Source organism: Pagrus pagrus (assembly GCF_965226575.1).
Source record: "Pagrus pagrus genome assembly, chromosome: 1".
Lineage (NCBI taxonomy): Eukaryota > Metazoa > Chordata > Actinopteri > Spariformes > Sparidae > Pagrus > Pagrus pagrus.
In genome coordinates this window covers 2392903-2412193 of record NC_140185.1, presented here as the reverse complement: position 1 = coordinate 2412193, position 19291 = coordinate 2392903, and the positions used below count along the sequence as shown (strand labels likewise).

The 19291-nt window shown below is 40.8% G+C and overlaps 1 protein-coding gene across 1 annotated transcript; it reads right to left on the bottom strand.

Moving 5' to 3' along the window:
* Nucleotides 1-3089: 3089 nt before the first annotated feature.
* Nucleotides 3090-16524, bottom strand: LOC311262400 (uncharacterized protein). Its single transcript, XM_084361740.1, has 6 exons — nucleotides 16481-16524; nucleotides 11159-11200; nucleotides 10692-11072; nucleotides 9841-9963; nucleotides 5867-5957; nucleotides 3090-5752 (listed from the first exon to the last, which is right to left on the bottom strand). The coding sequence occupies exons 2-6, from the start codon at nucleotides 11196-11198 to the stop codon at nucleotides 5413-5415; spliced, it is 975 nt and encodes a 324-aa protein (XP_084217866.1). The 5' UTR covers nucleotides 11199-11200; nucleotides 16481-16524; the 3' UTR covers nucleotides 3090-5412.
* Nucleotides 16525-19291: the final 2767 nt, after the last annotated feature.

Sequence of the window (19291 nt, the reverse complement as noted above, 5' to 3'; positions counted from 1 at the left end):
TTAGCATAAAGCTAATCAACTCACAACATTACTCATCAATTGTGACCACAAACCACCTGCTTTATTAGATTCATGGTCATTTCAACTACACAGCCAATTACTACCACACATTTAGATTATCAGCTATGTAAAACTTGCATTGGAGGCTCACCTGTCCAGGAGAAGAACAGCAAGCTCAGTATCCAACTTCAGCCCGATGCTATCGCTAAGCTCTCTCCACCTCGGATATGCTTGTCCAATGTTTACACGTGATTTATTCCATCTATTGTCACTCTCCCTCTTAGACTCTCGTTTCTCTACATCTGTCTTCCTTTTGTTGGCTTACTTAGCCGTTTATGCCTTTGTTGATAATGCCGGGATAGCGGCTTTTCCTGCCGGGACGTCCGCCATTGCATCTTCACCACCGATGGAAGGTGAACGCGCATCAACTTTGGTCGAGCAACCAATAGGAATGCCCAAAACAGCTTGCTCTGTAAAATGAACTGTGATTGGCTGAACACTGCCGTCACGGCACTGATTTTTTAAAGCCTGAATACAGAGCCAAGTGGAGACACAGATGTGCAGTGTTCTGTCATAACACTATGAATTACAAAATGCTCAAAGGTTATTATTGATTTTTGACCAAGTGACGCCAGAAATAACTTACACACTCCAGCTTTAAAGTCAAAGAAACCATGACACCTGTAGGACAAGTGGAGCAGTGTATTGCGTCCCTGTTGAGGAGAGGAAAATCCCCAAACTAACACCAGCTGATTAGCTGACTGAGAGCACCTGCCTGCAGTCTTTCAGCAGGATCACTCTGCACTCCAGTGTGGATTCAGACAACAGAGGAGAGACTACTGTTCAGCTTGGGTCAAACCATGAAGGAGCTACTGGTATGGATGAACCGAAATTATATTGATGTGTTTATATTAATGTTTGTTTTGTTGCTGAAAGCAAAAAAGGTGTAGTTTGGTTTCTTGCATGATTAGGATAGACAGCAGCAGGCCTATTCATGTTGAGCAGCAGTGAAGCAGCCTGCTGGGTTTTGTTCGTGTCTTTGCTGTTACAAATTGATTTCATGCTTCAATGTCAATGATAATTGAGAAATAATAGTTGATGATTGATGAATTGGAGGTACATGGTAATCAAATATTGTAAAGATGAAAACAGTTAAGTTAAAGTTAATAATAATTATAGTTTGAATAATAAATTACTTTAAAAAATGACAAACATTTAAGACATTTGTTTGTTTGAAAGTAATGATGCTTGTACATTTCTGTTTCTGTTTGAAGGTTTTCAACCTAATATCTCCTCCAATAAGAAAATAAAATTGAGAAGAGGAAAAGAGTTGTCCCATTGAATCCTTTATGGTTGGCCAGGCCATTTTTCAAGTTTGGGCAGAAGCTGAGCAGCGTAAACCACAGGATAACTTGTCACTCAGTTTAACTTCGTTCAAGAGAGTGCCAGATTTCGATAGAGCCTTCCAGGCGAAAACCTGGCTAAAACACACCGTAAACGGGCCTCAATATGTAGCTGAAAAACACCCAATCTGGCAACACCAGCCACCACAGAGTCGCATCGCTGCATGCGTCATCAAAATGCGAAGCATGGAGGCAAAAACAAATGAAGACCGCAGCACTACCTCAGACTCTTTTACATGCATGAGGCTCTGCTCTTGTAAAGCACTGACAGTCACAGGATCAGCACTGTCTTATCACTGTCTAACCTAGGCCACACAAATGTGGCAATTTAACCTAACTTCTGATAAGAAGTCAACCTCTCCTTTCTAATATTCATCTTTACACCTTGAGATGTGTGAGATACATGTCTAAACCATCATGTACGGTTGATACAGATGTTTGTATCACAAGAATGAAGAATACCTAGAACGATCGAATGTCTGTACTGTTTCACCTGTCCACATCACTGTCCTGCTTGCGAACTCGCTTTGCAACGTTAAAGCAATGACTGATTTTAAGAGCCATACCTACAAAACTGAAAACAATTGCACCGATGGGATGTAACGTTAATTTAGGCAACCCCTTTAAGAAATGCAAAAGAAACAATATTCACCTGTTCAAATATCAGGACACCGCCTGACAAAGCTCTTCGAACTGGAGGAAATTTCTTCGAGGAAAATTGAAGTTTTTCTTCTTCCTCTGCTTCTATTCTGGGATGTAGACATAGTCAGACACCACGACAGTGACGCAATGGACAACTGTGGTCATTGCATGTTAAAAAAACTGTGATGAAGATGCAGAATGGATATATTTTTCTAGTTTTGGCCGACAATGACCATTTGGGTGGTGGCCTGGAAATCAGCGAATGGCAGCACTTCCAAAATTAATATGCAGGAAAAACCCTGATAGGGTAGTGTGTAATACTGTGTATTGTGATACCATGCCATTTTCTGAGAGAGTTGCACCCTTAAAAATAGTGCCATGAGCATCCTGTTGTTTTCGCATTACTGCTGGTGTTTTGGTCAGCAAACCGAACAGTTTCCTGTTGCTTGACATATTTTGTCATTCCTATGACCAAATAAACTACTGCTGTAAGTCTCTTAAGTCAAATACTACATATATACATACAACATTCATACAAATCAGTGACCATTGTGCTTGCAGGTCACGTGACCAAGGGCATTTGGCTTTTTCTGTTCAGGCATTACTCTGGTAAGACGTCTTTACTAGAAACCATCTGGAAACACACCTCATCATTTTAAAAATTTAGACAGCTTAATGTACATGCACTGCCATGAAGGTCATCAAAAGAGACTGTAAAAAATGTTTGCTGCTCTTCCCATGTGTAAGATTCATAACGGTACTACAAAGATGCGCAACAAATGCATAAAGACACAAAATAAAAAGATAGGAGGTCAGAGAGGGAGCAGGATGCAGTATTGATAGTTAGAATTGTAAAGCCTGACTTGAGCTTGCTCCAATCTGGGGGGAAAAAGAGCATCAAAAATCTTCACTCCTCTGGTTAAACTTATGAAGCATACTCATGCCTCTAAAGTAAACATACTGTATAACATACTGTATATCATATTTGGAAAGAGGATGATGTCAGTCAGTCACGACAGAGAAGAAAGAGCTACAGAAACAAAGCACTTTCATCTAATTATTTATTTATGTATGAACATCTGATGGAACCAACAGGTATTGCCATCATTCAAACTGCAGTCGTTAACACATCAAACATACGGAACAGGTGTATCATCAACAAGTTCACGATAAAGTTGTACTCACACGGCCACGCGGTAACCACCCTGACCACTGCCTACCTGTAGGAGGATTCCCCCGAAAAGCAAAGGGTTTTGAAAAGCGGACTGAGGCTGCAATGACTCTTTGATAAACGTCATAGCACAGGTTCTTCAGTGAACGTCATAGCGTTGGTACAACCAACCCAAAAGTCCACAACAGATTTAACTTTTTTTTTTTACCCAACACATATACTGACTTTAAAATCTCTGTAAGTACATGTACAATACAGTTAGGGGGAAGGAATACAGCTCTGTAGTTTGGTGGAAATGTTGTCCCATGTCCAGTTTTTCTTCTGGTTGTCTTTATACGAGGCTAGAGCTGTGTTGTACAGCTACGGGTACTAAGACACCAACATTATCAGCTCCTCCATGTTTGCTTCTGACACACGAGGCCGGCTATTCTGTGATGCCCGCCCCTTTGTGTTTGATTAGCCAATGCCAGGAAGCTACCGCCAGAGGTTTAGCACAGTGAACTTTAGGGACGGAGCAAAATCTGTGCCTGTTCATGGAAATGACTGAATGACTGAAGGCAGAATGTTGCGGCGCAGCAGTGTGAAAACCCCTTAATTCAAGTAAAGATCCAGAATATTGTGTCTGTCTGTAGATGGGCTTTTTTGCTGCACTTTTCCTCTATAGAGGATCTGCACTAACCTGATATGGCGCTTTCAGGGCTGATACTGATACTGATTATAAAAAATCAAGGAAACTGAAAAACGATATTTGGGACTGCTATTCATTTGCAGTAGAAATGAAACTCTGTGTTAAAATTTCCAACAATCAGTGATGGAATGAAGTACAATTTACTCAAGTACTTTACTTGAGTATTCCCATTTTCTGCTACTTTATTCTTCCTCTAAACTACATGATGATACATTTCTGTGCAGATTCAAATTAATCACTCTATATAAACTATTAATTATGACGTGTTATCAATCAGATATTGTTGTAGGTAGGACATTGTGTGAGAGAATGTTGCATGAGCGCCAATATAGCATTTTAAAACTGGTTTATTTTAACTGCAATCTGACCTAAAAATCACCGATACCGCCAATTGAAAAAAATGCTGAATATCGGCCCCCGATAATGGGTCAGTAATTGGTCTGCTCCTAACCTGATCACATTCACTGCTCATGAAGATCATTCACTCTGTGATTAGAACCAGAAGTCATCTTTTATCCAAGGTAACATGAACCTCAACCTAGAGCTGCCAATGAGCTATGAATTGCCTAATCGATCTGAAAGAAAGCAAATGAGTGTATTTCCTAAAATGGTGAGCTATTAAGAAACATGAAGTCTGATCTCTGAGTATTACATTTGAGTAATGTATAACCAGGATATATTGTCATATTTAACATAACAAAGCACTGTTACACATATAGTATATCCCTTTAACATTCTGCCTGCATTAAAACTAATGGATTATGTGTGATTTGTGTGACCTGGAAGTTATTTATTATTCCTTCATTGACTCACACAGTAGGCCTGGCTCATAAACTGCTCTGTTTACCACAGTTGCAGTTGTAGCTTTGCAGGTAAACACAGTGGTTCCATAGGCCATTCTCTCAGCCTTCTGCTGCTCCTCTCATTGTCACTCATCCTTTGGAGCCGCTCTTCGCTGCAACTGCAGTGTCTCTGGACTCATTAGGTCGAGTGGTCAGGTGGCGCAGTGGCCCAGAGAGGAGCAGCAGACGACCATAATATATAACATCTGGGTCACACAAATTGGACAAATCAAATATCAAAATCAATTTGACCCATGCCACATTTTTTTAACTCCCTATTTTTGATCAGAGCATAAAATCAAAAGTACAAAATCAAAGTGTTATGTTTTTTTTGTTTTTTTGTTTTTTTTATCATATTCATAAACAATTAAATATTTTTTTCACTTACTGATTTTGAATTCTTAATTGAATTACAGATTATGATACCCAGACCCCTTTACAGTGAATTTTGACATAATGTTTTCAATGATCAATAAATCTGTTAGACTTTCAGACTGCTGTGTATTTAGGCAGACAGCAGGATTTTCAAGTTGCATGCTGCTTTTAAAGGTTAATCTTCAATGAAAAATGACAATGAAAGTCTTCATAAACAACTTTAGAGGTGCATGGTAGAATCAAAGGCTGATATTATTAACATCTGTTTCTGTAATCTAGAATCTGAATTCTTCAATCCATAGTTTTCACTGCCTCATCAGCCTCCAGCTCAGCCTCCAGCTCAGCCTCCAGCTCAGCCTCCACCTCAGCCTCCTCCTGTTTCTCCTCCTCTGCAGCAAGATCTGAGTATAAGCAGGAGGTCTTTCCATCTTTCCACATGACCATTATGTTTCCTGCTTGTAGCTCACTCACCTCCCCATTGGAAGGGGAGGACTTGTTTCCCTGCAACTGACAGTCAAGTGATGGTGATTGTTTGCCGCTGATGTTGTCTCTGAGCGACAGCAGCTCCTCACCTTCACTCTTCTGAGCTAGAGCAGCAGCTGCCTTGTACTTTGCAATCTCTTTTCTGTTCCTGTAAGGAAAATGACAGAAAACAATGTCACTCAGCAGCTATTAAAATATCAGTATTATACATTTTACCATAAGTGTTGCTATGACAATGTCATTGCATAATTTAAGGTCATACTTGTTGGCCATGGCTCCCATTCCCAACAGCAGAAAGCCTACAAGTAGGCAGACAAAGGCCAGTCCCAGCAACACAAAGTTCCATGTTGTCGCTGCAACAGGAAGAAGACAACATTATGTATATACAGTATGTAGTTGTATGTAGTTTATGCTGTTTAATGCAGCCAGGACTGCACAGATGTGTACATTGGGGAGACAAAACAACCTCTCCATAAATGAATGGCACCAGGGGCGGACTGGGGGGGAAAAGTGGCCCGGGAGTCATTGACAAACCGGCCCACTTCATGCGCAGTGTGGGGAGCCAGCCAGCCAGCCAGCCAGCCAGCCAGCCAGCCGGCAGGCAACACAAGTTTCATGTACCTTGATGAAAAAACTGCATTTGATGTTGTTTTGGACCATAATCATATAGTAATCATTAACCTGAAGCCTTAAGTAGCCTACAGTAAAATAATTACAGCAGTAAAGTGATTTTACAGCATGTAGTGATTTTAATGCAAACAGGTCATTGATACAATAAAATTTGGCCGACCAATTTGCCAGGCTGTTAGAACTGAATGACACTGTCTATACCATGAGTAAGCCACTGGAGGGCAACATAATTACAACCATAAGCCCATTTCAATAAAAATGTTATTTAAAAATCATATTTTCATTGTGATCAAGATAATGACATACACACTAAGTATAAATAAATAAAGTTAATTAAGATGTGGTAATAAATTAAATCTTGTAGCCTCAAATTATGACTTAATGACCTGTATCTTTTGTGCACATCAGCACATTATTTATTTTCCTCCCCATGACCACTGTTGGGCTCCATACATGTTTATTTATCATAAGTCATATCGTTATTGCAATATTGAACAAGGTTATCGCACATTGCAGTTTTTCCTCATTTCGTGCAGGCCTGTTACACACTCTGGAATATTATTACTGAATGAAGTGGTGTCTGTCTGATGATGATCCCATGTAGGATAGGCCATGTACAGACACATAAATAAACTATTCATTCATTTATACTCATTTAGTATTAGAGTCAATTCAAAGACAGTAACAGGTTGATTTCAACCAGACGATAACATTATCTATAGGCAGGTTGACAATACAGGAAACAACTGGTCAGTGAATGGTGCTCATTTTGGACTCCGTAGGTTAGCTAGCACTAGGCTAGGCACTTCGCGGCATTAACTAACGTTAGCCAAATGAGCATTTTCACCTAAAGCATCACCAAGTTCCAAACATAACTTAGCCTACCATTATTATATCACTGGTTCTTTGACTGGGCTCTGGAGGCCGCTTTGTTTCGTGCTCTGCCGTGTCAGAGTCAGACTCATCATCCTTGCTGGACTCAGGTGCATGTTTGGAAATATCCAGCTGTTGAAGCTCACCGCTGCTAACGCTGCTAGTGCTGGGTATGGCAACATCATCAGATTCTTGTCTGGTGGTGATGGCTAAACCCGAACGACCACCAAATAGGTTCGTAATTGTCTTACTTGCTGCAACTTCCCCGAGGGATTTCTTTTTTTTATCCCTAAGCTTTTCAGCACCACCTTTACGTTTTTGGGCTCGTTTTTTATGCTCCATCTGCCCAGAGAGCGCTGGCTCTCAATCCACCAAAGCTGTCTTGCGCCGTTAGCGCAGTGTGATTGACAAGTGACAGCTGCAACAGCCTGAGGAAATGGGTGGGACTTACCCACATGGACGAAATGTGATTGGCTATCAGCATAGGCAGTGATACATGAACACAGGTATAGCCTATCACAACAATAGCCGCCCGACCCAGCCCCTCAGCGGACCACAACGCTGTTGGCCGTTGCGATAGACTTTCTTTTTCTTTTTCTCATGGCCCGGCCCACCCGGGAAACCCCGTACGCCAGTCCGCCCTTGAATGGCACAACACAGGAGAGCCAACTCCTCAGGTCAAGACTCTGCTGTCCACTTACATCTGAAGGAGAAAAATCATTCCTTTGAGGACAACAATGTAAACATCTTGGCCAGAGAAGACAGATGGTTTGAAAGAGAAGTAAAGGAATCCATCAATGTCAAACTGGAACGGTGGATGGAGCGTGAGGGCTATGGTTGAAAAGGCGGAACAAAACTTTGGGAGCGAGCAACTCCTGAAGAAAACCAGCTGCAAGGAATGTCATGTCATCTCTATCTACTGCCCCACCACCAGGAGATTTTCTGGAATAAGTGGCGAAACATCAATGATGCCTCTGCAGCTAGCAATGTGGGCACCGGCGGAAGTTAGGCAAGCCTCGGGCTCAGCAGGAAGAAGACCTACCTGTACAGACTAACTGCATCTCTGGAGACAGTGACTCCTGTGGATAGGGCAGCTGGCATCCAGGGAAGACTGGAGGACAACCAGGAAAGACATCACTGACCTGCCCACATCACATGAGGTTGGGTGCAATGTGTGAAAGGCGAGGGCCGGGACCTGAGCGTACTGACCGCTGGCTTCGCCTACTAGCCCTTGGTACATTGAATGTCAACTCTCTGGTAGGGAAGGAGCTGGAGCTGGAGCTTTTGCGGGAGGTAGAGAGGTACCAACTAGATATAGTTGGGCTCATGTCCACACACAGTACCGGTTCTGGAACCAAACTGTGGGGGGTACTGTGGGAGAATGGGGTACTGGGCCCTTTTGCTATTGGCTAACCAAAGTGAGAGCTATGTCCACATACTCAGCACTAAGTCAAGCACGTTTCTATTTGGTGTTTGACTCAGCCATGGTTGTCCCTTGTCTCCGATCATGTCTGTGATATTCCAGAACTCAAGGTGCAACTTCTTTGGTCCGTGACCTCCAGCTGGTACTGGGGCAGTTTGCAGCCAAGTGTGAAGTGGTCAGGATGTGGGTCAGCATCTCTAAGTCTGAGGCTGTGGTTCTCTGCCAGAAAAAATATGGATTTCCCCCTCCAGTTGTGGCATGAGCTCCTTGCCCCAAGCAAAGATCTCGGGGTCTTATTCAAAATGGAGTGTGAGATGGACAGGCGGTTTGGTTTGGCGTCAGCAGTACTGCAGGTGCTGCGCTGGACCATCGTGGTGAAGTGGGAGCTGAGCCAGAAGGCAAAGCTCTTGATTTTCCAGAACATCTACGTTCTGACCCTCACCTATGGTCATGAGCTGTGGGTAGTCACCGAAAGAACAAATAAGTTCAGCTAAACGATAGAGTGAGGAGTTCAGACATCAACAGGGAGCTCAGAGTAGAGCTGCTGCGTCCTTCAGTTTGTGCATCAGTTGGGATGCTTCCTGGGTGCCTCCCCTTAGAGTGTTGCTGGGAACAAGAATGTCTGGAATACCCTTCTAAGCGTGCTGCCTCTGCGACCCGACCCCAGATAAGTGGAAGAAAATGGATGAATAGATAGATGCCCTGGTGATTCAAGCTCCCAGCTGGTCTAGGCTGATTCAGCTAGCTAGCTGGCTATCTAACGGCAGCTACAGTTAACAGCAGTTAGCAGTTACTTCAGCACCCAGTTTTTCCTAACCATAAGGAAAATCCTTAATTCACAGAGATGAAGCAGAGTAGTCAGAGGATATCAGAGAGAAAACAGGGAAACAAAATCTCCATCAAATATGATCCAGCTTCACTAATTGGTGGTGAGTGACATAAAGCCATTAAAGCAGTAAATAAAAACAGTTACATAATGGTGCTTCCAGAACGTACACATCCAAAGAAGAGGATCCATTTCAGAGACTTCTGAGTGGCCTATCTAATGATTTGACACTTTGCTCAGCCTCAACAGGTCTGAAATGGATCTTGAGGCTGAAACAACTGAGTGATCAGTGAAACCTTAAAATCCTTCCTATCGTATTGGTGGCAACAGCCATTATATGGTTGTTATTATTTTTATGGTTTTGTAGCACTAGCTGAGATCTTACTGGGGCTGCAGCATTTGGAACAGTCTTGAGTGATAAGATTAATGTCTGAGACACTACATTTTCATTTGGATGAAGTATTTAAGGAGCAGCAGTACTTACAGTCCTCTGTGCGGTAGAACCATCTTAGGTACTGTCTCTGTTCCTCCGTCATGGCCCCCAGCTCACCTGTCTTCTCCTCTGCAGCCTCAAATTCCTCTGGATCACCAGATGCCCTCTTACATCCTGGAGGGAGAACAAACACACACATAAAACACATGTTGTCCAAAGCAGTTTTGGTAAGAGCTTGAAAAGCCTGAAGAGTTGCTAAGTACTTGATCACCCTAGACTAGAACCCAATCTTTTTAGCTGTTGTAGGTGAGGTGCCACCTATTTGCCGATGGCACCACCCTACGATCCATATCTACGCCTCATATCCACCAACTGTGGTTGTAATTACACGTGTTCAGGAGAAATTACATATTTTATAAGTTGCTGTAAGTTGTATCGATTAAAAGATATGTGGTATCAATGTTGTGTTATATGATTACGTAAAAGGTCAGAGTACTCTTCCAACCATGGTCTGCCTTCATGTAAATACTCAGTTCAGTGTGGAACCTTTTAATGTTAATGAAAGGAATATGGAATAAAGAAATCAAATTTAATTTAAGCAATGCCTTGGTGGCCAACCTGGTAAAGTGTGTGCACCATGAACTAAAACGGAGTCCTTTTTGCATTGGAGCCAACCTTTTCTATTGAGGTTGGCTCTTTACTACATGTCAATCCCTTCTCTCTCCCCAGTTTCCTATTATTATTCAGCTATCACATCTATCTATCTATCTATCTATCTATCTATCTATCTGTCTGTCTGTCTGTCTGTCTGTCTGTATGTGTAAGTTCAGTTCCTGCCTGTTCAGCTCACCCAGCTTGTTTAAAGAACAGCATTTCTGTTCGTGTAATCGTAACTGACTTACTGAGTTTTTCCTGGCAGATGTCACCCACATCCAGAGATCTCCATTTTGAGAGTTTGCTGTCATGTGCGAGAATCAAACGCCGGCCATCTACTGACAACAGCTTTGATGTGTTCTTGCTGATCAGTCTGTCCCGATCACAGTCCCATACCAACTCTACAGCATCCACCTCTGGACCCTGGCAGGACTGGGTCTGGAAAGGCTCTCTCTGTACAGCCAATAAACATCTGGATGAAGCAACACACATCAGCATGCCCTGATTGATCCAGGTCCACTGTTGAGATTCTGAGTCCACGTTACACTTCTTCAGCAGGACTTCTCCTATAGCTGAGTCCTCCAAACACAGGCTGCTCTTGGTGTTGTGGATCATGAACGCCCTCACCCCTGCAGTTGTTGTGAGTAACAGGTTTTGATTAATTGATACTAATATATAGATCAGTTGTAAATGTCTGAATGAAGCATTAACTTACCTAACAGGAGGGAAGACAATAACATCCAGACACGAAACATATCTATAGAAAATGAGGCATTGTTATTTGAAATCACAGCTATTTCACCGTTTAATTAAAAGCAGTGACCTAAGGGTGTTATGGTTGTAGTTGTGGGTTTGTTATTTTTCATTTCCTCCCTTTGTGTGATTTCCCACCCTTTTTCTGTTTTCATCTGTGCCCTGTCAGCCTTGTGTATAAAGTCTTGTGTTTGGGTCCAATTCTGTGCACCCTGACTATACGAACTGATCAAGACATGAACCCAGCAGACACCAGCAATCAGATGGAGGAGTGGTTTTCTGTTTAAAGAATTTGTACAGACATTTCAGAGAAGGTGATGGCCATTGCCAGCTACCAGCCTGAGCCTCAGCCCCAGGTTACCAGCTACCAGCCCAAGCCTCAGCCTCCAGCCAAACCTGCTGCAAACCAGCCTGCGCTTCCTTCTGTAAGGCTCTGTTTTATCAGACACCAGACTCCTGTCAGCTCCAGTATCTGCTAGCCACCAGCCTGCTAGTCTCCCGTCAGCTCCAGAGTCTACTAGCCACCAATCTGTTGGCCTCCCATCATCTCCAGCTCCAGTGTCTGCTAGCCAGCTAGGAGGTCCCACGGCCTAGAGCCCCAGAACCAAGCCATCCCAGCACCCCAGAGCAAAGTCTGCCCAGTGTGTAATCTGTGCCAGATCCTGCCAGAACAGGATCATCCTGCCAGAGCAGGATCTGAGACTTCCCAGATTGGGACCAGCACCTCCTCTGACACTTTCAAAAACTCAAATACATTTTGGTTAATATATAATGTTATTTATTCTGTCCTTCCTTTATTCCCCACTGAAGTTTCTTCAGATGGACACAGGCAGACTGAACGTTTGATTGATTTGATTTGAACATGTCATTTAGTTTGGTTTCATAGCCTTCTGCTTTTTTTTAGTTTTATCTTTCAACACTAATTCCCCAATTCGACAGCATAGGAGGAAGAAAGAACGAGAGAAAGAGACGGAAATGTGCTGAGAAGGAAAGCATCAAAAGGAGAAAAGCTAGGAAGGAAAGTGGTACCAAAATCTGTAAAATTAGAGATGTCTTTGCTTGCAAGGAACATGGTTGGTGTTTAAAAAAGAAAAAATCACAGGAGGGCCGCCCTCAGCATGTCATATCACAACTACATTTGCCGAGTTGATTCTATGTTATAAAAACATAATCCCGCTGTTGGAAGCATAAGATGGAAATAATATGGGAAATGAAGACCTGTGCAGCCTACTTTTTTCTACCACGTGGGAGAGTTCTGAAAGAAATGCCAGGTGCAAAACAAACACTCCAAAATTACAGAATAAAGATATATATGAATATTTATTGCCTTAATTATTATTAATTACTAATTATAAGTCCAATTGACTAACTCTTGACACTGGAGACACGTGGCTGTACAGTAATCTTAAAAATAATATAACAGAAACAGAGTAAGTGGTTGTGAATGGAGTGAATGTGGAGAATGGCGTGGACTGATGTTAGATTCCTGGCCTGGATTATTATCCCAGTTTGCCCCTTCAATACAGAATTGATTTTAAACTTATACTAGTTACTTTTTAAAGCTCTACATGGCCTTGCTCCTGTCTATATCATAGTTGTACAAATCTAGATTTACTAGATTACCTATGACCCAAGCCGCTGCCTTCGATCCTCAAGCAAGAACCTTCCCTACTGTCCCCTCAGCCTGCCTCGCAACAAAAGAAAACTGGGCATTTTCCGCTAGAGCTCCACAGCTTTGGAACTCTGTGCCTGAAGAACAAAGTCGATATCCTTCTTTTAAATCTCACCTCAAATATTACATTTTGTAGGAAGTTTTTTTTTTAATAGTAAATCAGTTCTGGGTCTGGGTTCTATCTCCTTTATGTTATTTTACATTGTTATATTATACACTCATTTATTTATGGTGTGTTGTCTTTTTTTTGTTTGTTTTTATATTGGCTGTGTGTATGGTTTATATTTTTCATCTGCAAAGTACTTTATGGTTTTGTTTGAAAAGTGCTATCAAGTTGCAACCTCCGGGGCTAATCGTGGGACATACTGCCTGTTTGGCAGTATGTCCCACCATGCAGCCACCATGGACTTAACTTTAGTCCATGGTGGCTGCATTGCTCAGATGCTGCTGCTTACTCGCACAGCAGCAGCATGGCTCCTGCCTGCCCTCTAGTTTTACATGAAGTTTGCCTTTGATAATTATAAATAAAAATGATAACATGGTTTTCCTTTATCCCCATTGAAGGGAGCAAGAAAGACGGAGGGAGAAAGAGAAGGAGGATGGCAGAGAAGGAAAAAGAGGGGAAAAAAACCTGTTCACCTGTTGTCAAATCAAATCAAATCAAATTTTATTTATATAGCCCAAAATCACAATCACATTGCCTCAATGGGCTTTTTGTTGTGTGTATTCTCTTAATGTCTGTGACATATTCTACGGATACATACATTACAACTGTAGTGAAACACTGGTATGATGTTGATATGACTACAGGTCTACAGGTTGATTTGCAGAGAACCATGTGCAGGTCATGGTAAAAATAGGCAAGACTCCAAATCTCAGGATCCGGCTGCAGCCTCGCTTGACACGTGTAGGAGCCGTGCTACTCACGGTGGCAATGTGTCTGCTCTGACCTGGTTATATGGACACCAAAACTATCAGGCCAACTGTAGCTACACCTACGCTCCACCATTTTTGATTATAGTTGGGAGTTCTGCGGAGCCAAGTACTGCCAACAAGGCGACAGCCAGTATACATAGTTTGGGCTTCATTTTAGGTATGTGCGGTGACTCTGTTTACAATTTTATAAAGTCAATGAGTGCAATACAAATAAAGTTAATGTTATTACTATTTCAATGGGCTATACTTTACAAACCACTGTAGGACAGACCAGTGACACGCTATCCTAAAAAATGGCTTTTATCCAATGGCTGTGAAGAGAAAAAAGGTAAGGGGATGTATTACAGTATATGTTGTTTCATGTCAATCAAACTGCACAAACATGGGTAAAAAGAACAAGTTTAACCTGTCACCGTTCTCACTGCTACGCCCAACAGGATGCAGTTGAAATATGATGTGAAAATTTCAAGTTGATCGGGTTAAAGCTGAAGAATATTTATTAAAATATAACGTGCAAATTCCATAAAATGAGCAGAAAAATTCTAAATGGCTGACTTCCTGTTCGGTTGAGGTAGTGGCACCAAGATACTTTTTTTTAAGGTTTGGGTGCAAAACACATGCATGAAATGTGGTACACATTTATGTCAAACTAGCTGTTGGGGCTGCTGTTAGAAGTAAAGAAAAATGTAATTTCCAGTTGCCACTAGGTGCCACTCTGACTGTAATTGAATATTGGCAGGTAAATGTGTGCAGGCCATCCAACATGTGATGTTTGGGACAGATTTGACCATCTGGAGTTGCAGCAATTTTAAAATATGTTATTTCCTACTGCCACTAGGGGCTGCTATGATTATAACTTAATATTTGCATATAAGTGTGTTCAGAGCAGGACTCTCACCAAATGTCTGAAGTTCAGATTCGACCATGTACAGTGGCTTTACAGCAACTTCCTGTTTCATGGTAATCCATCAAAAAGCGGCATACTGCCACGGCCACGTCCTTCAAGAAAAGTTGAAGCTTTTGATAACTTTTGATCTGAAAGCTGTTTAAATTGGCCTGACAAATGTTGAAGTCGATCAGGTTGGAGCTGTAGAACGAGTTTGTTAAAGTAAAATGTGGAAAAACACCAAAAATGAGCAAGAAATTCAACATGGCTGACCTCCTGTTGGGTTCAGGCAATGGCTCAAGAGGCTTTTTTCTACATCTGGCTATAAGTGCCTACCAATTTATGTGCATGTATGTCTGCCATAATGCCATCATGGAGGCCTTAAGGATTTTCTGACTAAATTTGAGGTGGACCTGCTGGCAGATGGAGAGCTCAGAGATTACTTTTCAGCCTTTAGAAACTTCACTGTTTCTGGTAAATGCTGAGTTGAGCGAGAGACTAACCTAAATTGAAACACACAGACCTACACACAGACACACCCTCAATGCACGTCATTGCTACTATTATGGCTAATGGCTGATGTACAGTAATCTGGCTGTTTGGGTGTAATGCCAAGCATGCTGGTGCTTAGTTAGAGCATCAGGCGACAAAATTAACTGTACCATCACTCCAGTTTCTGTGAGTGTGTCATCACCAAAATCTGTGCATGCCCATTGTTTTTGGGTATAATGACCATGTGCCTGAAACAAATCAACAACAGTAGACTGCCCATTTGTTTACGTCCAGAAAGCACTGCTAGGTGTAATTACAAGTTCACAATTGAATTTAGTGGTTTTGATCATTTTATTTAAATAGAAAAAGCTCACTTAACATGCAGTTCTACAGTGTTTGACTTATCGTTGACTTAGGCTTTATGCCAACTACAGGCCTGGCCTGCTTTTATGTCCATGACCAGAGAGATATTTTGTAAAATGAAGGTTGGGTGAATACATTTTTTGTTTGTTCATTTGTTTTAAACAGATGGAACATGTATCTGTATATCTGTATCTATATCTGTAAAAATATCCATAATAGCAACTAGAGAAAACCCATCCAAACCAAATGTTAAATAGGCATTTCTCATCCTTTCGACTACTCAAAGCACTTTACAATACAAGTCAGTATTTACACATTCACACACTGATGGCAGAGGCCACCTGCTCATCAGGAGCAATGCAGTAACCATTAATGAACACATGTAGGAAAGTATGTGGAGAACTGCCAAACCTGCTTTTTATTTCAATAATTGAAATTGAATGCTCATTTTGATCGATTCTCAGAATTGAAATTGTGACATCCCTAGTACATATTATAGCTTACCGCATCATACCAGCACAGGTTGTAACGAAATGCCAACGAAACCCAAAATGACATAAGGTATTTCTAGTGAGGACGGGCTGTACTGTTCTGGCACACTGTTGGTACTAAAAGTTACAATGTAACCTGGGCAGAATGACACAGTATGTTACAGACCTAATTATAGTGTTTTTAATTATGAATGTCTGCAGATTTCATGACCCCTCAGGTAATGAGCACAGGGTTAACAAACTGGAAAAGCAACAACTTTACCCTCCACAGGAATGTTCTTAACAAAAAGTACAAAACACATACATCAAACAAGTATTACTAATTTTTAGTAATTAAACATTGGTAATTTTAATTCTCACATTGCTTTGTCAATGTGTGTATTATCATTTATGTTTTTCCATAAAATTATAGCTATATGCAGAGTTATTTGTACTTGTACTCACTTGTATGATGTTCTTTCTCTGGCTGAGATGAGAAGGAAGGGAAGTCTGAGTACAGCAGAGAAAAAAATTGAAAAAAAGAAAAAGCTTTCCAAAGGTCATGGGGAGGAGCCAGTAGATAATTTAATTACTCTGCTCTTACTCTCACAGAGAGTATACTGGATATGACATTATGTGTTTATTGTGGAATGGGTTGTAAAGCTGTGTAGTTTTCCAATGTTAGTTGATCAGACTTTTCATGTGTTTGTACCATATACATGTGATATCAAAGACTCACTTCAACAACTACTGAGCCTTTAAAACAAAGTTCAGACAGTTAAATTTAAGGTCTTTGACCCTGTTGCCTGGTTACTATTTAGACAACCTTGTCTTTTCTGTTTGTGAGTGTATATGACTCATCGGTTAAAGGGTTTTATTTTTATAGCATAAAAGTGGAGGGGTGAATAACCTCTGTGTCACTGGAAGAGTGAGGAAGAGATATTTGTATCTACTTGTTTTTGTTGTTTGCATTCAAGTTATTCTAAATATGGGAACGAGGGAATGATACAATAAACAAGTTAAAGCTTTTTTTTTTAACAGATACCCACAAAGGCTAATAATGTAATTTTCTGTCAACACTAAAGATGTCCAGCTATTAACCAGAACCATAAATGCTCTTAACTGGAACAGTGAATGCTGTTAATCACAACTGAAAGTGGTCACTATTCCAGCTCCCTCTGCTGGACCATTTGACTTACTGTACTAATGAACTTTTGCTAATTTGATTACTTCATATCCATTAATTGTGAATGCATCTATAAACTCTAAAAGATCCCATTTTAAAGAATTCTATGAACACAAAGGTCTTCATTTATCTTTTGAAAACATTTCATTGACAAAGTATAGATAAATCAATGGGCACGTCTTTCAGTGAGAATAGAGAATTGGAGGAAAAGAAGAGTTTTTCCTTTTTGATTAGATGTTATTTTGCTATATTTCTTTGGAAGCTGTACATGGATGATCTGCCAGGTGATATGGTATATCAGATAACAGGTAATGACCTCATAGTCATCACAATAACAAGATGAAACCGATTGTTGATCAGAGAAGAGTGGGTCTATTAACATACATATATTAATTTAGGGGAAATAGTTCATTGTTGTTGGAGCCATTTGTTTATTGTTAGTTTTGGTTGTTATTTATTTTGCTGATAACAAGAAGTATTTTTTGTTTGATTATTCTAGATGTTTGCTTTATTTAGATTTGAGTTTGAAAGCATTTTCTTTTGCTAGTTATTTGTTTAGTCTATTTATTTCCTTCCTTGGCATGTTCAGTTTTGTCCAATTAGAATTTGTTTTGTTTATTTTTATTCAGGAATTTGGGTAACACTGTAGGCACCTGAGGTTATATAGGCAGGATAGGTGTAGGACCATGATGCACCTTGGTGGGCCAATGGTTTTTTACCAGAGCAAGAGAGGCTGCAGGATTTCTTTGATTCTTTGTTTGCTTGCTTGATTTGGAAAAATAAATCACTCAACACCATAAGAACATTGAATAGACCCACTGAGCAGGCAACATCTGTGGACATCCAAAAAAGGTTGATATCATGTCCATCGGGCCAGGCCATGATCTGGACGGCCATTGACAGCCAGAATTAGTCGATAAATGACGTTGAGAAAAGACGTCCAGTCAGGCCATAATCTAGACATCCACTGACATCCAGAATTAGTTGAGAATAGACGTTCATACTGGCTATGATATGGATGTCTACTGACAGCCAGAATTAGTCGATAAAAGACATTGACAAAAGACGTCTGGCCAGCCCATAATCAGCTGATAAAAAATACTGAAAAAAGATCAAAGAAAAAAAGATCCCAGTTGGGGTGGAGAGACAGCATGGCTAAGAGACAGTGTATGCATCTTCCCATGGCCATATAAATGTCTATACAACTTCCAGAAGAGACGTATAAAAAACTTTCATTCTGGCTCCCCAGAGACGTCTTCTGGATGTCCATAAACTTGAATTGCCGTCTATACAACGTCCAGAAAAGACGAATAAAAAACGTTCATTCTGGCTCCCCGGAGCATGGGACTGTGATGTACTCAGGCAAAGAAGTTGCCTGTGTACATCACAGTCCCATGGTGCAGCAGTGGCTGTTTGATTTTTATTTTGAAGTTTGATTTAAAGTTTGATTTAAATTATTTGACAAATGGCCACTACAATTGTATTTCAAAGTAACGCATTTGTTCAGTGACAAAATGTACAGAATCCACAAACAATGTTTTTATTGTCAAACATTTATTCACTACTCTACAGACAAAGACATGACAACAACAAAACACAAGCTAAACTACTGTGACGAGACACTAAACAGAGAACAGAGAGGTTTGGGCCAGTTACATGTAAATAGTGTTGGGTAATGTTACTAACTCATTCCGTTACAAGATTACTGCCATTAAGAAATAACTTGTTATGTTACTGCGTTATCTCCTTGGAAAAGTAACACGTTAGAGTACTTTAAAAATTACGTAAAATTAGTAAAATTATGGTAAAACCTCTTTGCAACTTGTTACGCATGTCAGTTATATTTTCCAGATGGCGTGTAGCCAACTGTACATGTACCTTTGAATGTATTGACTTAACTTCATTCTGTAGCCCACAATCGGTAACTCAGCCACCTCATAAGAGGAATGACAGATAGAACATAACATTTAAAGCTCTTTATTTTGCTAACAATCTGACAGTGAACTGTGCAGAGGCATACAGTATTAGGCACAGCTGTTTCGATGAAAACAATACAACACAGGCTTTTATAGCCGAGTATATGATGTTTA